Source organism: Eretmochelys imbricata, chromosome 11 (assembly GCF_965152235.1).
Source record: "Eretmochelys imbricata isolate rEreImb1 chromosome 11, rEreImb1.hap1, whole genome shotgun sequence".
Classification (NCBI taxonomy): Eukaryota; Metazoa; Chordata; order Testudines; family Cheloniidae; genus Eretmochelys; species Eretmochelys imbricata.
Window position 1 is genome coordinate 51,258,055 of NC_135582.1, and position 24,437 is coordinate 51,282,491.

The 24,437-nt window shown below is 38.0% G+C and overlaps 1 protein-coding gene across 1 annotated transcript in view; it reads left to right on the plus strand.

Moving 5' to 3' along the window:
* GULP1 (GULP PTB domain containing engulfment adaptor 1) overlaps positions 1 to 24,437 on the plus strand; it is a 111,949-nt gene that overhangs the window by 81,861 nt on the left and 5,651 nt on the right. Inside the window, exons 8-10 of the mRNA XM_077830399.1 lie at positions 4,975 to 5,199; positions 8,513 to 8,651; positions 16,846 to 16,940. Of these exons, the coding sequence (XP_077686525.1) occupies positions 4,975 to 5,199; positions 8,513 to 8,651; positions 16,846 to 16,940 (459 nt within the window). The remainder of the gene's footprint in view (positions 1 to 4,974; positions 5,200 to 8,512; positions 8,652 to 16,845; positions 16,941 to 24,437) is intronic.

Sequence of the window (24,437 nt, forward strand, 5' to 3'; positions counted from 1 at the left end):
CATGCTTGCATAGATTGTCCTTACCAGTCCACAAAGAATGATATGCCATATGGACAGTTTCCTTTTTGTCATATAGGCCACCATTTTTCGTCTTCATTTTACAGAATGAAAAATGCACCACGTTGAAGAGTTGCATGTCAAGTGGCTAGTATACTCATCTCTTTCAGATTATGCATGCTGTCAAATTTGTTGGTTGTTCAAGGATACAAATGCTTGAAAATCGGCATGGTTAACAGTGATTGAAAGAATACTCTAAAGTCAGTGTCTGTTCCTGGCAGGAGCAAATAACATATGGAGTCACACGTGGCAGCTCTACAGTTCACGAAGGGTCATAGTATCAATGCACATTTTGAAAAAAAGCATCTGAACATAATACGAAATGGCAAGAAGTACTAAAAATATTGCTTGACGCTGTCAAAACTTTAACTAGTTTAGGTCTCCCTTTCATGGCCACTGTGAAGTGCTGTAGAGCAACAATGGTGGTATTTAGTTGAACATCATTACGCTACTTGCAAGGCTCACTATCACTTTTGCCCAACATATCAGTGACACTAAGGGAAATCAAATACTTAAGCAAGACAATTACTGATGAACTTAAGTCTTTTAGCATCAGAAGCCAGGAGATGCATATTTAATAGCTGCAAAAAAGCTAAGCTGTTAGCTGTGAATATTAGCCATGTTGATCTGATGACTATTTTGCTTCTGTTTAATACTGATCATTTTGAAGGAAAAGTAGGTATTAAAGAGCATTTTGTAAGCTTTGTGGCTGCAAGTGAGGCAGATGCTGTTTCCTTGTGTGACCAGTTAACTAATGTTGTATTCTGCAAGTATGGATTAGACCCCAAAGACATGTCTGGACAGGGATATAATGGGGCCAGGGTTATGGCCAGAGCGTGTGGAGGACTGTGAGCAAAAAATGAGAGAATATCTGTCAGCAGAGGAGACAAAGTGTATGCATCAGACATTGATTGCTCAGCACATCAAATTTACCTACTTTTGGTGCATGCTGCTGAAGATAAGGCCAGTCCAGATCTGAAGGTTTTCTTCTGAACTTTGCAGGAAATATATAAATAGTTTGTAGACTTTAACCATCAATAGGGAAAACAAGTGATTAAGTCCAAAATGATTGTTACCGTCACGCTCTTGCTTGAAACAGTAAAGTTTTGCAAAGGGAAGAGGAACTTGATGATGTGCTTCAGACCCCAGAAGAAGTTGGCAGGATAGATGCAGCACATGAAATTGAACAGGCTTCTGAAGAATGAAGGAGATTTTTACATTTAAAGACAATCTGCAAGACTAAATGGGCAGCTCAGATGAAATCCACTGAAGAAACGACAGTAAATTTTCAGAATACAATTGAATGCCTATAAGCTGAAACTGTTGCCGAATGCAGGAGCAGTGAGGACACACATCGAGAGCAAAAAACAACTTGTCTTTGATGGCATGGATGTGCTACCTCAATCTGTGATGGTGGCATAGGATCTTTGTTATCATGGCTGCAGCCGCTGGAATCCTTCAGTCAAAGAAAATTTATCTGTGCCAGGACATTTGAGAGCACAGTGAATGAGGTTAGCAAATTCTGATCTGAAGAAAAGTACAAGGAAATTGTAAAAGAATCTCAGAACAGGTGGGAATCAAGCCACAGGAAGAGACCATGAATGCTGCACATGATGAATTTGCACACAATTCTGTCTTTGAAGCAAAGGATAACCACTGAAGGAAATATTTTGAAGTTTTAGACAGAACAGGGAACTAAAATCTCAACATGAAGGGTTTCAAGAAGTAGCTACCCTGTTTGGTTTCCTCCATCCCAAGTGACTTCAAAATATAACTTTAGAAAAGGCAACAGAGGAAGTTCTTAATTTCATGGGAAAATACTCATAATTTTCTTCAGACTTGATTCAGGAGATTGTGTCCTTCTGGCTGTATTATTTTTTTTTTTTACAGAGGGCACAGAGGTGTTCAGTTTGTCACTTGGAATCCAGAGCTACTTGAGTTTCATAGTATCAAGTTTTCATGATGATGTTTGACCAAAAGGGAAAAATGGACATGGCTTAGTGACCTTGCTTTCCTTGCAATTGAGGAAGACAAGACCGCAAGGATGGAGCTGGACACCATTATAGAACAATTTGCCAAGGAAAGGTGCTGCTGTGGTGCTAGATTCCAGTAGTTGGCAGCATACGAGCCAACAGAGTTTGGGGGAGATTCCACTTTGTTTAGGCTTGTGATTTTTGTTTTAAGGGTTTTCTTTTTAACTTTTTATCTTTAAAAAGCCTAAGGTGATGTGACCTTTGGGTCTCATGCTGCATGTTGGCTGACCTTGCTCTAACCCTTACATCTGCCCCTGGAAATGCATGCCTGTTACAGCACCGGCCCTGGCTAAGAGCTTCAAAATTAGCTGAAGAGAGAAGACAGCGCCCATGGATGTTCTGGGTACATCTCTTTTTTAAAAGTGATCTGTAGCACCTTGTGATGGGGTGTACAAACCCCACACTGGGTATCATGGGGTTAAGGGATTATTTTGGGCTCAGCCAGCCCCGCCACACCTGCAGCAAATGCTCCATCTGCTGGAGGAATTAAAAGATAGGGAACTAGTTCATTTGGGTGGCAGAGCTGGAGATGAGCAGACCTGCAGCCAACAGCCCCAGCAGCGCAGAGTAGAGGGAAGTTTAAGGCACTGACACAGCTGCCCAAAGGGGCCCTCCCTGAGGGAAGGGAGGACCCACCCCAGAGACAACCAGAGAGGGAAGTATCCTGCAGACCTTGGACATTGGTTACCCCCTCTGATTCATTGTCTTAAAAAAGCAAATATTGGATGAATGGACTATAAGTTGGGAAGAAAGCTGGCTAGGTTGTCGGGCTCAGTGTGTAGTGATCAATGGCTCAATGTCTAGTTGGCAGCCGGTATCAAGCGGAGTGCCCTAGGGTCTTTCCTGGGGCCAGTTTTGTTCAACGCCTTCATTAATGATCTGGATGATGGGATGGATTGCACCCTCAGCAAGTTTGAGGATGACACTCAGCTGGGGAGAAAGGTAGATACACTGGAGGGTAGGGATAGGGTCCAGAGTGACCTAGACAAATTGGCAGATTCGGCTAAAAGAAATCTGATGAGGTTCAGCAAGGACAAGTGCAGAGTCCTGCACTAAGGGCAGAAGAATCCCATGCACTGCTACAGGCTGGGGACCGACTGGCTAAGGGGCAGTTGTGCAGAAAAGGATCTGGGGATTACATTGGATGAGAAGCTGGGTATAAGTCAACAGTGTGCCCTTGTTGCCAAGAAGGCTAACGGCATATTGGGCTGCATTAGTAGGAGTATTGCTAACAGATTGAGAGAAATAATTATTCCCCTCTATTTGGCACCAGTGAGGCCGCATCTGGAGTATTGCGGTGAGTTTTGGGGCCCCCACTACAGAAAGGATGTGGACAAATTGGAGGCCGGGGAGTGTGTGGGGGGGAGAATGATGACATCACAAACACTTAAAGCAGGGGATGGAGTGCAACTCCCTGGTCATATTTAGTTGTTTGTAAAGCCATCATTTTTTTCATGAGAAACACAGAACCTTGACCTCAACTCAGGACGTGGCAGGGAAAATCAAACAAAACCTTTCCACTTACTTTTCAAATAATGCTTGTATGTTTTGTTTTTGAAATGAGGTCTATAGAATTATAAATGAAAACATATTATTAGGATAATTTTAAAACAACTTATTTTAAACCTTAACATTCAAATAGATAAAGGAAACAAAAGGAAGTAACAAGTTAAAAATGAAAGGAAATAAAATTGGGGAAGTAAGGTTTTACTGTCTGACTTTTGGGTGATGAGAATAAGTACACTTCTTAGCGCCCACCACATCTAAAACATGATTCCCTGCTGACTGTGCGTTTGGGGGTAGGGAGGGGAGGAATCCTCTCCTCAGGTCACAGAGCAGACAAGGACCAGCCCCCGTGATGCTACTCAAAGGCTGCAGTAGCTATTCTGGCTATTGTGTGGGAAGGACTTGGGAATTGGTAGAACCTTCATGCTTCACCCCTCTTCAACTGGTAAGAATTGCTCTGCTAGAAGTCCCCAGAATGCTGGACTGTTCATGTGCAAGGGGCTCCCCACTCAGCACAACCACAGAAGTGGGTTCTAGCCCACAAAAGCTGATGCCCAAATAAATTAGTTAGTCTCTAAGGTGCCACAAGGACCCCTCATTGTTTTAGCAGGTCTGCTGTGTCATGAACCCTGTTTACCTGTGCTAGGGGAAAGAGGATTTCAGCCTTTGTGATAGAAGATCTCAGACACTGTTTGAATGATCTAGTTAAACACATCTCATTTCAACTCAAAAGTGCATTAGTTGTTGTTGTACCAAAAATGTTATAAGGATATATATTTCTGTGTAGGAACTGTATAGTTTTCATATTCTATAGCTGAGTAACCAAAGAAGCCAATACAATCTTCCTATTCAAAATAAAACAAATCCCATAAACTGCCTACATAGCAGGCTTTTATTGTATGAGGATTTTATTATATGAATTTTTTTTTATTTTGGGGGGAAAAAAATGGTCAGTGGAACTGTGTATTAACATGACAGAGAACCAGATTCTGGCCTGTACTTTAACCACAACAACTTTCCTCCCTAATTATGTGCCTAACTACTGTTTTGCATGTGCAAATATGGGGTTTTGTAGGTATGTTGTTGCATGCAGATTTTTGTGGGTTCAACCCATTGTGCCCACATAGAAAATGTATTCATTGTATTTTTATTGAATTTTTAATATATGAATCTTCTTTGTTCCCACCAATACTGGAATACTTTTAATGACTATGAGTTTTTAAGGTTCTCTTTTCATTTACAAAAAAATTCTTTAGCGTTCTGTTGAACAGCAATTTGCAAACAACTTTTTAAAATATAAAATGTGAATTTTTTCTTTCCCTTACATTACTACTTTCTATTCCTTAGAATATTTTCTCTTTCTGTGATTCCTTTACAGTTGCTGCACATAAAGTCTGATAATGATCAACATATGTTTCAAAGACCCTCCACCTTTTTCTGGTGTAATAATGAGGATTCAACTCCTTGTTTAGATATCTCTTCCATTACACTTACTCCTATGAGCTCTCCTGACTCCAGACTATCATCTGGACTATTAACACCACCACCTTCAAAAAGTGGTCTTCCCAAGCCAGTCAATGAATACAGCATCCCAAGACCTCGTGTAATCCTGCTGTGCAAAAACTTTTTTTTTCTATTTTCCTATGTTCTCTGTTGTGTGTTGATTGTATTAAACTATACATTTTGTACAGTGGTTAAAGGACAGATCAGATGTATTGTAGGTTTTTTATGGGTACTGTTAAAATATGGAGACTTTTGAGATGTTTTATGGTGCCTGCATCATATCCTTAAGATAATACCTTATTTTTCCAACTTCTTAACATTTCTTCTTCTTTACGTTCTAATGGTTTACCTGTATGTGCTATATTTATTGGACTAGTTTGCTATTTTGGTAGAGTAATTACACTAATAATAGGTATTTACGTTATTCAAGACAGTGTCCCAAAAGTCTGATTTGGAGGGCTTTAATTTTTTCAGTAGAAAGAGAACTTGGGTAAGTGAGAAAGTATTGATTAGCCAGAAGAACTATCAGCCATTATATTTGTTTTACTATAGTTTATATGAACTCTGTGCAAAATGAAGGCTGCAAATTATTTTATTCTAAAATGATCTGTAACATGCATATTGACTGCCTTCTCATAACAATTTGTCAATACTCACAACCTTTTCTCCATTTGCAAATGACATTTGGCTGTATTTGGCAAACATTATCACGGCTTTCTGCATGTGTTTACTGAATAAAAATGCTTCTCATGTTCATCCAGATTTTAATAGTACACATTTATTTTTTGAATTAATCACTAATTATCAAATTTAATAAAAATTAGTTGTATTAATGCTATCAAAATGCCCAATGAATAAGACAAGAAATTGGAATATTGAACAGCAAAATATGAATGAAAAGCTTTTACCAAAAAGACTCATTTAAGACTGACCTTAAATATTGTTTACATATCTATCTAGCTTCTGCAGACCTATTTATAACCTTAAATTCTCAGTTATTATCTACTAGCCACAATTCACGCAAAAATCTTCCATGAACATCAGTGGGAAATCTGCATGTGAATCTAGGGTAATCTATGGCTCATAAATACGTGCAGGGCCTGATATCATACTCCTGATGCAGACAAACCCCATCTCACATCATTGGGAGTTCTGTTTGCACGAGGAGTGTGAGATCTGCCCACTTTTTGATTACTGTTGTTTGTGTTACACAGCCTGAAAATTACACACAGAACTCCCATGATATTAATGGGAGTTCCATGTGCAGTTAACAAGAGTCTATTACACATAAACAATATGCTCTCGAGAACCATTGGCCCATAGGCTTTCTCTGAAGTGCATGTGCTAATGCCTCTTGATGTCAACAAGAGTGTGTGTGTGTGTGTGAAGTTCCATATAAATTAATCATTTTTAAAAAAGAAGTTGAATTCTAATCTTACCACAAACATGCATGAGAATTATTTATATTAAATAGAATGAAGTAAAAAGACAAGCCAAAATTTTTATATGTGGAGCCCTTACATTAGGCATGTCAATACATGTAACTAAAAATGACTGAGTATTTCCAGATCCCACTATATATATATCACTATATATATATATATATATATTCATAAAAAATATGAATTCCAAATTAATGAGCTGGAAATAATGTGGTTTTGAGAAAACAATACCACAAAAGACTATTGAATGACGACTATATAGATGAATATACAGGAAATAAATACTTTAGGACTCTCTCCAGCCCAAGTTTAATATATTATACAGATTATATATACATAAAATCTTTCCAAGCTGCACAGTCTGTAGAACTGAGAGAGTCAACATATTCAAGAAACAGGTTAGCTTTTTGCAGAAAACACCACTTTGCAGAAAACTGCACACTCGGGAGTAGAGGAACATCTCAGTGAGAGAGGAAGAAGTACTGAAAACGAGATTCTGCCTCCACTGATTTCAGAGCCTTTCTCTGCTTTATCTCCCCTTCTTCCCCACCACCTCCTGGAGTGATGCTGAATGAGAGAATGCTGTGGATGAGGGAAATATTTGTGTAGTCTCAAGAAGCAGAGAAGGCTGGTTTTGGCCTGTATATGGATTTTATGTTAAAAATAATAATAATAATAATAACCTAGTTCTATAGGTAGAAGGTTTTACTTTATCCTGCACAGAGTGAATGTGCTGCTAAGGAATCACATTCCGATCTCCAGCTCTGCCCTTCTTTTCTGGAATGGAACTGTCTTTGACTGCATCTCTGTGATGGGACAATTTGAGCTACATAGAAACTACTAAAGAAAGGAAAATACTTTTCCAACATTCCCATTGCAGCTGCATGGCCCAAGAGGGCTGTGGAACTCCCATGAGCGAACATCTGTTAAGGCTGCTTATCACACAGGTTGTAGCATTGAGATAATCTGCCTAAATCAGTTTGTCTTAATCCTTTGGTTACAACCTCTTTCATGTCAGCATTTTGAGCAAATTGGGAATTATTTTGCCAAGTAATTAGGAAATAGTATATTTTTCATCTGGCATTATAGTATTTCCGGAAGCTTATTTTCTATAATGTGAGTAAAACTGAACTTGCATACTTCTCTCCCATATCAGTGGTATATATTTTGCCTTAGTTTGGTTTGTCATTCTGAATTTTTAAGCTATTTTTAGCGTCTGTTCTGTATTGACTAGATTGAGCTGAATTCTGTGTCCTGGGAGTGATGGTAGAACTGCTGTATGAGCTGTATGTTTTTTTATTTCAATGTGAATTTGGAACCATAGTAACTTATTTGCTTATCCAGTATTTGTTGAAGTCTGCTAAAAAATCCAGGGCTTTCATAATGAAATATTTTCTGCTCCCCATTCAAGGATAATTTTTTTTTATTTTGGATATTAATATTACATTTTGTCAGTGTCTTAGATGTCCGGGTTATTGCTTATCACAACATACATTCCATGCATTGAGGACAGCAGCTCTCATAGGTTGTCAAATAAATACTCATGTTATATAAGGAGAAATTAGTAAAGAAAAAAATATTGGAATTATATCTTTTAATTTCAGTCACTATTTCTGTACATTCAAATATATAGCCTATTGCTGTTGCCCTGTTATCTTAAATGGGTCTTGGGAATAGTACCTCTATTCAAATTCTTATTAATTTAGAGTTGTTTCTTTCCAGCTCTTTCAGGTCTAAATGTCATTTATTTCTGGCTATCTCAGATTTACTGAAAATGTGAAATTTACAATGCTATTCGGGTTTTAGCATGTCCCATAAACTCTTGGTTGTGAATGCCATTTGCTTGGTGTCAGGAGCTGGTTTTTGCATGCTGTTATTTTTGATACTGTAGCTCTTCTGCATGCTGAAAAGTACAGTATTGTGATTTTTTCATGTGAAATATTACCCTAATATTTATTGTCCTTATTGTAGGCAGGCAGTGTGACACCTAAATCACCCTCCACTGACATCTTTGATATGGTTCCCTTTTCTCCCATATCCCCTCAGTCATCAACACCTACTCGCAATGGCACACAGCCTCCTCCAGTACCCAGTAGATCTGCAGAGATCAGTAAGTTTTGTAATGACTGACCTAATTTTTTCTTATATTGTTTTTTAATAAAGCATCTAAAATGGTTTACTGACATTTTCGTGACAAGCCATTTACTGTTTTTGTTAGTCACATGTCTGATAATGCCATTTCATTTTTATGCCATCTGAACCAAATTCTTTGCAGTTCCTGCCAAGTTAAAAAATGAATAAATTCATTTAGTTGATTAAACTATCATATTCACAATTTGATGGTTGGGAATTAAAACTTCCTTACTTTTTATAGTATGTTTTTTTTTAAAAGTTAACCCAGGAAGTATTTTGACTTCCAGTTACATTTTCTTCATTGTTGCTCTCAACATTAATATTTTTTGAAAACCTCCATTTGGTGGGGGGTAAGGGGGGAAAGAGTGGTGATGGTATAGAACGGAAAGTTGGATTCACAACTGAATATTCAGAGTTTATTGGGGTAATAGTGTTCATGTTACTTTTCATGTCATCCATGAGAAACAAAGATAAAAGCTCAGAATCTCAGTATGAAAGTAGTGTATTTTGTTTCCAGCATTTTGCCATGATGGAGGAATATTGCATTTTATTGCCTGACACGGTCTAGAAGCCCTATCCTGAGAATTGCTGAGCTCTCAGATTTTGACCCCAGAATGTTCTAAATAAAGTAGAGTACCCAATTCAGCCCAACTACAAGTCCACTGAAGTCATTGGTGTTTTGCCTGCTCACATCAAGGTTCAATTTGATCTGCAGACCTTGCAGAATGTTTCACTGCACATTTCCCACCTAGTGTACACATGAAGAGCCACTTCCTGGTTTCATCTAGGTCAGTGGCAAAAGTCCATTGATTTCAGTGGAAGTAGAATCAGGCCCAAAGGTACCAGGTACCAGAAATGGTACCTAATACTTATCACAGTTACACTGGTGTAAATTAGGAGTGACTCCAATTAAGTTAACCATTAACTCAGTGTAGAAAAGTGGTGTAAATGAGACTAAGATCATTCCTGCTTTTAATTTCTTTAACCTAACAGAAAAACACTGCAAGAGAATTTGCCATTTAACAGTGAACTGAAAGGCTGTTTATAGTTGATGAAAGTATTTGTATTTCTTTTGAACAGCAGTGGTGCAATTGTATACAGAGATTTATCATATTTGGTGTTTTTCTTAAACCCCATCTTTTGAGTCCTCTGCATACAACATAATCTCAGTTTTCATTTTTTTAAAAAGTATATTTCTAGCCCTCATGGTTGAAAAGAAAATCTTGAAAATGTAAACCTCAAAGGCTCAAAAACCAGAAAATAGATAATGAGAACAAACATTAGTTTTGTTTTAAAATTTCATGATTTTAAAGTCAGTCTCATAATTTTGGGGGACTGACTCCTGAGTTTTGAACACGAGATGATACTACTGCAGTAGTTGATGTCATTAACATCTAACATTGAGGTCAGGTGTTGCATGTGTTAATGATTTCATTAACTGCTTAAGGAATAAATATCCATAAAGGAAATACCAAATCCATATTTTGACAAGGTCCCTCAAAAAGGCTCTTATACAAAGTAAGGGGTCATGGGATAAGAGGGAAGCTCTTCTCATGGCTTAGTAACTGGTTAGAAGATAGGAAACAAAGGGTAGGAATAAATGGTCAGTTTTCACAGTGGAGACAGTTAAATAGAAGGGTCCCCCAAGGGTCTGAACTGGGATCAGTACTTTTCAACATATTCATAAATGACCTGGCTAAAGGGCTAACCAGTAAGGTGGCGAAGTTTGCAGCTGATACTAAATTCTCAAGATAGTTAAGTCCAAAGCAGACTGTGAAGAGTTACAAAGGGATCTCACAAAACTGGGTGACTGGGCAACAAAATTGCAGGTGAAATTCAGTGTTGATAAATGGAAAGTAATGCACATTGGAAAACATCATCCCAACTATACAAACAAAATGATGGGGTTGAAATTAGCTGTTATCATTCAAGAAAGAGATCTTGGAGTCATTGTGGATAGTTCTCTGAAAACATCTGTTCAATGAGTAGCACCAGTCTGCCTGTAAATTCCATTACTCTAGTGGATAAGCTGTTTTTCTGCTAGAATATAGAGAAAATATATTTTAGTCTTGATCTGACTATTGACAAACCATTTTGAATTAATTTTGGAAAATAAAGTAATTTTAAATTGAACTGATAACCTGGATACCTAGTTTCAATCCAGAGGGTGACAAATGTTCTGAAAAGTGGGTAAGAAGAGTGCATATAGCAAAAATGTCAAGAGGCACTGAATGATTGAGATATTCCTGAGTGTCTTTACAATTGCTAATAGCCCTAATGTTTCCACTCTTGTTGGCACTGAATAGTGCTATACTTCACTGATTTCAGTGGGACAGCTGGTGTAGTTTGATAGCACCAAAGACTGGCAGAATCAGATCCTAAGCATCTGGCAGTAGAAAAAGTGTAGTCTGGCAGTAGAAATCTTTTCAAACATAGCCTAGAACTCTCTTTCTGCTGCCTGGTATGCTTCAGTTATAGGGGATATTCTTGCAATATTCTTTATGTTCTCAAAATCTCATTGATCTCAGTGCAATTTGGGATGCACAGAAAGGACAGATTTGGGTCTTTTATCTGTATAAATTTGTGTTATGGACTAATCTATATTCAAGTTGGGATTTTACAGCTCAAGAAAGGATACAAAGGAAGCTCTAAGCCACCTTTCCTCCTCCTCTATTCATGGGGCTGGCTCCTGGTGAAAGTTATAGCATCTCCCATCCACACTTCCATTCCACCCAAAAATGGCTCCCTTTAGAGCTGGTCAGTAGAATCCCAAGGAGGCATTTTGTTCTCAAAATTTACTGATCTGTTTAAATTTAATGTTTCACAGAGACAGTTCGGTTTTGATGATGCTTCCCCAGAACTTAGGCAGGATTTCAGCAGAACCCTGCTTAGCAGATAGCCTTCAAAACCTGACTCGCTTTCTGCCAGCATGCCAGCTGAGCTCCTCAACATCCCCAGCTTCCAGGCTCGTGGGGCCTCTGTCGCTGGCTCTACCCATCCCTATTATGTATGGGATAGAGCTACTGGAGAATGACAATTCTGTTTCACGAAGGATTTCAACGCTTTGAAATTTATTTTTGTTTCAATTAGGAAAACAAACCAAAAATTTAGAAATTTTCTATGAAAGGGAATGCTCAGAATGCAAGATGGGGTTCTTCAAGGTGAATTGCAAAGATAGTTAAACCCAGATTGTTTGCTGAGAGCTTCCACCAGCCAATGTTTTTTTTTCCCCCTTTGTGAAATAATCCAGAATCTTTATGTCTGTGGTATGGCCGATACCACAAGTCTCATTCTAGCAGTATTATGTTATCAACTTTGTCACAAACTGAGAAATTATGAAAGATCTTCAGCAAACCAGGAAGAGCGAGGCTAAAAAAGAATATTTAAAAAGTTAATTAAAACTTGTTTGAATGCAGAGTGGTCTCACCAGCCTGGTTAGTGGGATTAATGAGCACAGAAATCTCAGTTTAACTCAATTTTAAATTAAGTTTTCAAGTTCACCTCCACAATATATAGACATTGCAAATACAAGGGTTGAAAAATCAGTTATTCAGTTCTTATTTTAGTTACCAATGAAGAACTGAGTTCAGCTACTTCCTTTGTGAAAATTCCAATAAACAATATAGAATCCTTTAAATAATCATCAAAGTGTCTCTCTGATATGTCTATAAGAACAGCCACACTGGGTCAGAGTATCCTGTCTCTGACAGACACCTGTACCAGATGCCTCTGAGGGAGTGAACAGAACAGAGAAATTTATCGAGTGATCCACACAATCATCCAGTCCCCACTTCCGGCTGGGGGACAGAGGTTAAGGACATCCAGAGCATAGGGGTTGCAGCCCTGACCATCTTGGCTACTAGTCATTGATGGACCTCTCCTCCTTGAATGTATCTAAATTTTTTAGAACCCAGTTATACTTTTGGCCTTCAGAACACTGCTGGCAATGAGTTACACAGATTGTGCATTGTGTGAAGAAGTACTTCCTTTTGATTGTTTTAAACCTGAAGCCTGTTAATTTTGTTGGGTGGCCCCTTGTTTCTGTGTTACGTTAAGGGGTAAATAACACTTTTTCTTCACACCATTCATGATTTTACAGACCTTGATCATATCTACACTCAGTTGTCTCTTCTCCAGGCTGAGCAGTCCCAGTCTTTTTAATTCTCTCCTCATATGGAAGCTGTTCTATACCCCTAATCATTTTTGTTCCTCTTCTCTATACTTTTTTTCCAATTCTAATGTATCCATTAGACATGGGGTGACCAGAACTGCACACAGTATTCAAGGTGTAGGTGTATAATGGATTTATATAGTGGCAAAAAGGAATTTCCAGGTGAGAAATTCTCATGTTTTAAGTTATCTTACAACAAATTTGAATATCACCTGCTTTGTTATGTCATAGATAGTCAAAAAGGATCTGTGTTACCTCTATCCTAATCTGCATAATCAGGATGGGAAATACTGTATTATTACAATGGTAATTCTCATTGAGGGACTGTTCTCAGTCATGGAGATAAACACAACTGACAGGTGCAGTATTTCTAAATCCTGTTTTGAAAATTGCTTTTATACTTTTCTCTCTCTAAGTATAATGCATATGTGTAATATAGTTGTTTTTGTAACAAAAAACTAGTTTCCTTGTTAAGTATTTGCTGATTTTTAACCTGCTGTTAGGCTGCATTTCATACAGGGCAAGTGCCGCACATTCAAACTGAAATGTTGTCTTCCACTTCTTTAGACCAGAGGGGCTTCTCACAGAGTGGGATGGTCACACAGGGAAGCTGCATCCCTTAAAGGGGTGTAGTGGTTCACTCCTTATGCAGGGTGAAGAACTCTGAGAGACAAGCCTGCGGTGATCCCCTAGTGAGGGTGCAGCTGTGCCTAAATGTTGTTACCTAGCCCAAAGTTACCACACAGCTGTCAGCCTCTGTTCAGGAGAACAGCGACAATAATGTGGCTGCTCAGGACAAGGCTGTATGAAGAAAAATTTGTGGGGAAGCTTGCAAAACACCTGCCTGACACTGTGTTAGCTCTAGGCAGCGTTGTCTGTTTCTCTCATAACTCGGAGTATTACATCCACTCACAAACATGTCATGAAAAATAAATGTTATTTTTAAGTACAGCAAAGAGATTGTGAAAGTACAAGAGCAATTTTCAGCCCTCTCCAAAGAATAGTATGTGATCAAACCCAACCCTAAAACAGGTATTTAGAAACTGAATGTGTTCAGACATAATTTGCATTGGAAAGTTTACTCGATATGACACTGGATATGTATCTATAAAATTAATTTTGAACATGAATTAAACTGATGTATGGCATGGTTTACCTCATCTAGAATAAGTTTTTCTATGCTTAGTTTTGAAGGATAAAGTTACATAAAATCAATAACAGTAGAAACAAACCATTTCCTCACCTGAAAGGAGAAATTACTGATCAAACCCTGTAACCTGCAACCCTTACTCATGTGAGTAGTTCCATTAACTTGAGCAGAACTGCTTCTTGCAGGTTTGGGCCCAAATGAGAAATATTCCAGAATAACTGAAAATATTCCATATCAGTCAAATGTTCAGAAACTTCCTTTTAATAATAATGTGAAGTTATATTTCAGCCCTAAGAAATGCAAAAGCCATGTTTTTTTTTTATTTCACTGATGTATGCCTTAGGTGTTTGGTAAGGCATGGTATCAAAAACTGACTGCCTTCAGCTATCTGCGAAGGGTAATAGTCGCACTGAAAAGTATCATCTTCTTGGTATTATGAAATGGAAGTAATAAATAAAAATGAGAATAACTCATATCTATAGTAATGAATATACATAATCTCCTGAACATTACAGAAGAATGATGGTTCTGCGCTCATTATCAGTTAGAGCATCCCTCAGCTGCTCAACGTATGCTGGCTACCAGCTGGGGATCGTCAGAACTGAAGAGTACTCCAGCCATATCTCTTCAGTGCACCCCAAATAAATCCTCTTTGTTGTACAGAAAGCCAGAGGTGCAGAGGCCAGTTACATCAGCTCTATGCTAGCCAAGGATTCTGCTATACCATGGTTGTCTGTATCTGCGTACAATGGACAGCTTTCTGGTGGCATAAAGGAGCTGCACCATGGGCCAGGATATGGTCCTAAGGTTCGAGGTCACATCATATAACCAAATGGACTATAATGTAACCACAGTTTGTGAGGTTCTGCTTAACCAATCAAATTCCAGTTTGCTTCAGTACTTTAATGTTAAGTATGACAGAAACATTAAAATAGCTTCTTAAAATCCATTTGAAACAACAAATATTGACATACTTAATGTTAGTTGTTAATCATGGCAAAAAAAAAAAAGAAAAAGTCATAGCCCTGTCATGGAAAAAATGCAAAAGTAGTCATTTTAGTTAAATATGTTGTGGCACATGATAATTTAAGTTGTTTGTAATTATGTAATTATGAGAACTCTAATATCCTTTATTTTAAAATCAGAATATCTTAAAACCAACTAATAATACTAAATTGTTAGTTTAAAACCCATGCTCCATTGCAATGGACATATAGGATAAAACTTCAAGGAACAGTCTTGTTCAGTAGTGGGCTGGCAAGCCTGTTGGTGAAATCCTGAAGTCAAGAGAGTTTTGCCATTGACTTAAGTGGGGCCAAGACTTCAACCCGTGATTTTCTGTGAATCATACACACATGCACACACAAACACAGAATTGCCATGGAGTCACGGCTCTCTAGACATACTGTTCTATAAACAGATTTCAGAATTAATATATTAATATTCTATATTCTGTATCTATCCTGTGCAATTTCTTTCAACATTGATTGCATGAACAGTAATACTGTAACATGCAGTTTCTTGATTTAGAAAATACTTTGTAGTTTGTTTTTCAGTGTAACGTAATTGACTGCTGACTCCAACCTCTTGACTCTAATGTTGCAGGTCATATTTTGGGCTAATAGTATCACAGGTATCAATAGCCCTCTTTACTCATAAATTAATACACTTTATAATTGGATAGCATGGTTAGCAGATTTGGTGAATAAAAGATAAAATATAGTTTGAACTTTCCTTTTGGCAGCCATGCAGATGTAGTTACCTAATTTTGCAAGTGATGCAACCAATATGTTTAAACTGTGTTAGCAAAATGGTTATCAGAACCAGTTTAGCTGGCTTCCAGTCTGGATAAGAATAGCATATTTACATGGCACTCGTTTTATGGAGAAAAAAACATCCGTACCTGACGGGAGAGAAAAAATAAATGAACTGGGCTGCAAATCGGATGAAATAAGATTAATAGAATACTGAACTAATACAGTAGAGTGATACTGATGATATTGGATCTTGACTGGACCTTAAAAATAGACAGTGACACAATTAAGAAAAACAAAGACTAGTTAGGAAGAAAAAATGAATAGTGAGAAGTTGCTGTAAGGCACTGACAGAAAGAGGTGTACAGATGTATTGCTCCATTTCAGATCCAGGTTCTTTGGACATCTATGATAACTGATCTTTCATGGTCCACTACTTTTTGTTTTTTGATGTTAATCTTATGTAAGAGTAAACTAAAATGCCTGTGGGCTAATAGTTGTTTCCATTAATACCAGCTGTGTCTAAAAGAACTGTGTCACAAGTCAAGGCCTTACCTGGTGTGTACAGAGAGGGCCATTTGTCTTTATCCAAACCCTCTGACCTGATTTCAAGAAGCAACAAACAGGTGACCTGGATAGTTTTCAAGAGTCTATTTCTGCCATATATTAAATAAATAAAAAAAGATGAATGCTTGGTGACCATTTCTGCACCTTTTTTCATTTGTGAAACTCCCACACACAATAATTGCAGGACTATGCCATTAGAATTTACCTCACAGAGACCAGAGGTAAGGCCTGAACTTCCTTCACCGAGGCTATGATATGATAATTACTGAACATTCCTAAAAAAATGCAAGAGAGATAACTGAGAACAAGTGAAGAAGTAAAAACATCAGCTTGGTAGCATTCTTAGAAAGGGAGGAAAATAAGCTAAATCAGACTAGCTTCCAAGTTTATATTTAAACATTGCTGTTCACAAAATGGATGCCTGGAAATGTTGTACAGGATATTTTGTAGGGAGACATGTTTACCATGCACCATGCTACTCCTTCCTTATGTCACTAGCTCTTGACTTAATGTTTTTTTTTCATTCTAGAGAGAGACCTTTTTGGAGCAGAACCATTTGACCCTTTTAGCTGTGGAGCAGGAGATTTCCCTCCAGACATTCAGTCCAAACTAGATGAGATGCAGGTAATTACTTATTTATCATTTCAATAAATGGTTTCCATTAGCATATGAACACTTACCTAATAAGGGTAAAGTATACATCATACAGCTGTCTTTCTGTTATATAGCCTGTTAAGGATTTGTTCTTTACTATACAAAGAAGAATGAACTTTGATCTTTGTGGAGGGATCCCACTGACCTTCAATCAGAGTTGAACATTTGACTCCCTGAGGCAATCTTGAATGTTCTCAGTGTCTTTAGAAGGAATGCATTTGGCACTTAAGTGTACTAATTATTGCTGGCTGAAAATTTTCTGACATCATTTGATATTTTCTGTCAGAAAATGATGTTTAGTTGAAATAAAAATGTTCTGCAAGACCATCCTGATTTTGACAAAATTCTAAGCGAAACTGGCAAGTTTCCAGTAGAAGCCTGCCTAGTTTTCTGCCAGCTTACCTGCCTGGCTCCTTGGCAGCCCAGGTTCATCGGCAGCTGGAGGCTCCCAAGTAATGGGCAGCTCGGGGAGACTTGGAAATGTTTAGAAAAGGTTACAGCGAAACTTTGGAATTCCCCTTGATGGGAAATGTTGAAATTTCATTTATCATTCCGTTTTGTAACAACTATTTCATTTTGAAATTTATTGCGGACTGGGAATTCAAGTTTCTGACTAGCACTAGTACTAATATTTGCATAGAATAAGGTCAAAGCTAAAGTTAATAAGACATGAGAAATATCACTCAGAGGTTCGGCATCAGGAAAACCTAGCTAGAACAGTTCTACTGTGGAATTTCCACAGCATTGTTTAAATAATTTCTCCAACAAAGGGGGTTGAATTTGATTGCATAATACATGTGATATCGTCCTATAAAGAATGCTAGCATAAATCAATGGTTTAGGCCAAAAAAGACTCCTAAAAATGTTTATATTTCTTTATACTATTTCTAATATCTCTTTTATCTTCTTGTGCTTTCCTGGGTGTTTAGCGTCAGCGATGGTTGGTATATCGTATTTTAATATTAATATTAAATCAACTTGTTATAATTAAAATCCTAAAGAATGGGCATGCTGTATAATTGACATCTTTTATATTTTATGTCTGTAATTCAGGACCATTTTTATGCAAATGTTTTTGGGGGGCTTTGTTATTTTTAAGAGGGGATTGGTTGGTTGGTGGTTTGGGGCAGGGAAGTTGTCTTTCAAGTCATAATTTATAGACTTTTCTCCCAATTGTTCATTTCCTTATTTAAATATGGTTGCTTTTTCCTTACGGACTTACACTGGTATTGTATAAGTTCACTTTCACATTTTCATCATCAGACCAATGCTAGTGAAAGTGTCTCTTCAGGCAAATATTATTTATCAATCTATTCTACCCAAATGTATCTGGAGGGGGAGGATGTTTCTGTCTTGGCTGTTCGTGTTAATTTCTCTTGCATGATCTTTTGACACAATATGAGGCATCTTCCATGCTGGCATATGAAAATATAGGGCTGTTGAAAAACCTGTGGAATTTTTTTGCTTCCATTTCACACTTGAACTTCGGAGGCAAAATTGTTGACATTAAGCTTTTGTATTCTAAGATCTATATAATAAATTAGTTCTTGATTAAGATCAGTCAGTTGCTCGCCTATTTTTAAATGGAAAGAAATATGAAACAGTGCATGATAGGCAAGTTTGGCATCTTAGAGAAGTCATGGGTGGTTTCTTGGGCCCACAAGCCTATCTAAGGAGTCAGTGAAGATGTGAAAAGAATTAGGAAGAAGAAAAACATAAGCAGTTCCAGTTCCAAGAAACCTAGTGAGGCCAAATACCACATGTTCTGAGGAATATGGCAGTAATGGGGAATATGAGACAAAACTGAAGGCCTCATTTATTCTCTATAGTAGACATGTATGTAGAGCCAGCATGTTTGTACTCATTCACTTTGTAAAAATATAGATTTTCTGAGTTTCAATAAGTGTGTATTTGATCTAATAATACATAATACTGTTATTTATTGGTTGTCTGTCCAGGGAGACAATTTACATAGAATTCAGCAGTGAAGGCAAGATGACAACTTAGAACAGCTGATCATTCAAGAGAACATAAACCTACTGATATAAGTGGGGAATTTCTAAGTAATTTCCAGTAAACAGAGTTAGTATATCTTTATAGCAGGTACTGTTTGAGACAGACAAAGAGTGAAGGCATAACAAGAACATCAGTAAAACACAGGTGATAAAAAAGCACTAAGTAGCTGCTGCTTGTTATTACTGTCAGCAGTGCCAAAAAAAGATGGGCTCAAATTAAATTCTCTGCACTTTTGGGTATCTTTCCAAATCCAACTTTAATTTTGGTTCATATTTCACAATTATGATCTTTCCACTGTCACCGTGAACCCGACCTTTTAGGAATGGTCAAAATCCAGACATGTGCTCAGACACATCTCTGGTAAACATTCTGTGACAGGATCCTCTGGGGGTATAGCCTGGGACTGTGGGACCAACAGCAAACCCCCCTGGCACTGTGATCACTCAGCACAACAGCATGTGGAGCCTGATACCCAGCTAGATTACATGAGTGCTTCCAGATCCACTCATGAATCACCCAGAGAAAGGCACCAGAGCCAAATCCCCCCAGCTCCCAGCACCATACCAGAGGAATATACCATCTTGCACGGCTCAAGATGGGCAGTGAAGATTTATTAATTGGTTCACTACTTCAACAATGGAAAGTGGTTATAAAACCAGCCTTTGTCAAACCTGAGCAGATTTACCACACACTTCAGACAAACTCACTGGTAAAGATAAACAGTTAAACAAATTTATTGACTATAAAAGATAGATTTTAAGTGATATTAAGTGATAGGCAAAAAGTCAGAGTTAGTTACCAAAAGAAATAAAATATAAGCATGCAGTCTAAACTCTCAATCCTATCAGACGGGGCAGCAGCTAGATTAAGCAGTTTTTCTCACCCCACTGGATATTGCAGTCCTTAATATACAGGTTTGTTCCTTAAACCTTGGCCAATCTCTTCTGTTGGAGTCTTGTCTTCTTCTCAGTGTCTTAGGTGCTTGCAGCATAGGTGAGGGCAGGAGAAGGGCCCAGCACATGGCCACTCTCTCTGTTTTATACCCTCAGTCCATGTGCTGGAAAACACAAGTCCAGGCATGTCTGGGTGCATTGCTGAGTCTCCAGGCAAAGTTGAGAAATTCCCTTGGTGTGGCCTCATGCAGGTGAGTCATTGCATTGCAGCTCCCTTGCTGGACAATGGTTGTTGATGGGTTGATTGATACCCCGATCTGGTGTTGGTTACCTTCCTTGCTGTTGCCTCTGGGGAGCTAATATTTGGCTGATTCCCCAATTTACAGCATGTTTTAGTGACCACCATACAACACAATTCTCATAACTTCATATGCATTAATGATACACATATATGGATAGAGAAATGACTTTCAGCAGATCATAACCTTTCCCCTGATACCTTACAAGGAATGCTTTTATATGTAAGATCATGATTATATGAAAATGAGGAATATGGGGTTTTCAGGACACTCCCCCAAGGTACAGAATGACACACATTCCCTCTGTTTTGCTGAAACATTTTCATCCCTCTGTGTTTTTACCATACTTCACACATAAATCAAATTAGTCTTTCCATATTCTCTAAGCTCCTGAATTTGAAGTTTCTTAAAGGATGTTAACTTAAAGGATGGATGGAAACTTTCCCATTTCACAAATTATAGCAGCAGCAGCTGTTATATATTCTAAAGTCTCACTTCAGTTGATCTTATACAGCTTTCAGAAGCTGTGGCCATACTTCTTTCTCTTCCTAATGCAATAAGAGGCTTGACTTTATTTTTTCTGAAATCAATCACAGTTAGATAGAGATCATTATCTGCTCAAATACATGTAAATTTGCCATTGGATCATTGGGTCTGTGCTGCTTTAAGCCCAGTGGGTGCAGTCAGACTGACAATGAAAAACAAGTCAACTAGATTAAAAAACAGAAAGTTCTACCATTTACCTGAGCTCAGGACTGTGCTGCATCTCTGCAGTGCTGGCCATTGAATGACTGAAGAACGATTGGAATCACTAGTGTGTGTCCTTGCTAGAGCTGGTCAAGCATCTAGATTCCTCAGGTTTCCAAAGTGGATACAGGCCTGAGTATTTCCCCAAGACTGCCCTAGTTGGTTTAGTAACCTATCCTCTGCTCTCAACGTTGTAGATCAGGTGTCTGTACTCATATCGGTAAATCTGGCCACTGTGTGCAATACCAGTTATCATGAGACGATGCTGATCTGCTCTGAAAGGGGGCGGCCTTTCAGTGGCTTTGAGCTACGTCTACACTGAAAACGCTACAGGAGCACAGCTGCTGCTCTGTAGCTGCACGATCGTAGCATTTCAGCGTAGACACTTATTACAGCGACAGGAGAACCCCTCCCATCATTGTAGTAAATCTACCTCCTGAGAGAATTCTTCCATCAATCTAGCGTTCGCTTCTTTGGCATTTACTGCATCACTCAGGGGTGTCAATTTTTCATATCCTTGAGCAACAATGGATCTAACTTTCTAGTGTAGACCAGCCCTGGGTTTTTACCTCTTAGAGACATCCCAGAAGATAGTTTGGGGCCATTGCTTTTCTGCATCAAGGATCTATCACATGGAGTTCTCCCTCTCTCCCTGCCTTTTGTATGTATAATTGGCCCTTAAGAGGCATAATCAAGAGGCCATGAGCTACAGTGTTTCCATTACGCCTTTTGCTCTCATCTCTGTTTCTGTTTCATCTGACTGTGGCAGGGCTCCTGAATGACTTACCCAACGTGTACTAGCTATTGGGGAATGGATGATGGTTAGCTGACTGAAATTGAGTCTGGACAAGATTGAAATGACAGTGGTTGGTTGAAGGAAGTGACTGAAAAATATGCTGTCCTTTAACTGAGTGTGTTTATCCACCATTTGGTACTAAAGTTCACAAGCTGGTGGTCCAGTTTGATCCTCTTCTGCTGTTAAACAGTCATGTGGCCACCCTGGCCAGGACAGTCCTTTTTCTACTCTATGTCTCCTAGAAATTGAAACCATATGTTTGAATTCGGACATTGCTATTGTCATTCATGCTTTCATCACTTCAAATTACGCCACTAAAATATGCTGAATTTGGGGCTCTCATTAACTCAACTTGGAAATCGAAGGTAGTGCAGAATATGCAGTTTGCTTAATAAGGGGAGTTTCTTAGCATGATCCCAGCCACAGATCACAGCCTTCAATGTACCCATCCTTCCCCAAAAACTGGAGATGGGCATGTTTGTGTGCCCTTGAGATCAACAGATTTGAGCTATTTCAGACCCAATGGGGAGTGATTTCCAGGGTTATTGACACAATTACTGCTTGCACTTTAAAAATTCAGGAAGAAATTACAAAGTCATGGTGAACATGCTGTTTTATTGGGACAGCAGCGTCTTCAGTAAAAAAAAATCCTGCCTGTTTGCAGAAGCTAAAGTACATATATATAATGATACAAATAATATATTTCAATGTGTTGTGCTTGTACGTGATTCCCTTTCAATGAAAAAATGTTGTGTATTACAGATATCAAATACTATTTTATGTACAACAAATATTTTGAAAAATATATTATTGACTGCCCATAACATATTTAATATCATTATTTTAAAAAGAATATTCTGACTTCTAAAATAATGCTGCTTTTCAAAAATAATGAAACAAAGCATAAATGCTCATCCATTTTTCTCCAGCCCTGGCATTTCAACTGACATCATTATTATTACAGCTGAAAGTGTTGGTCTTTGGGAGTGAAAGGTGAAGGGAGATATACACACTGCAATCTGGGTTTCATAATAAATATACAGCACCTTACCCGTATAATTTCTTAAAACCTGTGAATATGAATTGTGTGCCTGAAAGCCTGCACAAAGCTTTGATTGTTCTGAGTTAACTGTGAGAGCTACAGATAAGAGAAATTATTAAAGTAAAAGTAGCCCATGGCTTTATAAATCATCTCACCTCCATAGATGCACACAAAGGGCACTTTCATCACCCAGATCATCCCCTTTCCTTGCAAAAGGGAGTTCATCTGACTTCACAGCACAGTTAACACCCCTTCTCCTGTTACCTAGACTCTACAGAGGATAACGGAAGTCAGCAAGCGAGGGGGGTACCTATTGTTTTCCCCTCTTCCCCCATGAAGCTTAGACAGAAGAAATATCATAGCCAAGCTGGTGTGAACTATAGAACCTTAAAAAGCTGCTGGCCAAACTTATAAGCAGGTTTAAAAAAGAAAAACAAATTTATGAATCTAAGATCACATTCAAGAGCATGATATGCCCATGGAAACTTCTAAAGGCTAGTGCTGTGCTTGACAGATTGGATCTGCAGATTACAAAAAAAAAAAACCAAAAAAAACCAAAAAATATGTTTAAACACCAAACAAAGAGTTGTCAGATTAAATTCAGCCCACTTTTGAGAGAAGAGAACTCTTGAAAGAAGCTGAAAAATGTCAGTCTATATTTTTATACACTTCTGAGGGCTCCTCTTCTTCAAAAGTAAAATGGGAGAGATTTCAAGCAATCCATGGGCTGTTTGACATTTATGTGACACTCGTCACGTTAATCAATTAGTTTAATTGACGCCAGTGGAATTACTTATGTGAATAAGGCAGACAGGATGTGATTTAAGGAGGAAGGAATGTACTTTCTTTACAAATCTGCTGTAAATTTTTAAAAAATGTAAAATATAAAAATATGTGAATAATACGTAAAGCTAATCATCAATATTTGTGTGGGGAAGATGCTTTAAACTAGAAAGACATAAGCACCTTTTTAGTTAATGCAAATAATAGTTTTTGCATTTTAAATAAAGAGAAAAAATGTGAAATTTTCCTTTTTTCATTGGTATCAACATCTTGTTACTTTTAGGAAAATACTGATTCATATTTTTGCCAAAATGTATAAAAATGAACAATCTGAAAAAGGTAATAATTTGTGAAATATAATCATCATTCCAAACTGTAGTTCATTTAAGTCAGGAACTAAGTGGATTGAAGTTTTATGCCATTCTACTACTTTTATTTGTGCCATTGTCAGCCAGATTTTAGGCCAAGTCCTGATGTCCTTACTGAGTTTTACTCCATGCTTTCAATGGGAATTTGGTAAGTAAGGAGAGCAGGATTTGACGTTGGTGTTGATAGAATGCTTTTGATAAGGGTAACAGTCCTATCTAAACATATCTTCCAAATGGTGCATTCTTGATAAGGACAACTGTTTACAGAAACCTATTTAAGAATCATAGAAATGTAGGGCTAGAAGGGATCTTGAGAGGTCATTTAGTTCAGCCCCTGGGCAGAGTCAGGACCAAGTAAACCTTACCATCCCTGACAAGTGTTGGTTCAACTTGTTCTTAAAAACTTCCACTGGTGGAGATTCAACAACCTCCTTCGGAAGCCTATTTCAGAGTTTAACTGACACTTGTAATTAGAAAGATTTTCCAAATATATAAACTAAATCTCCCTTGCTGAGATTAAACC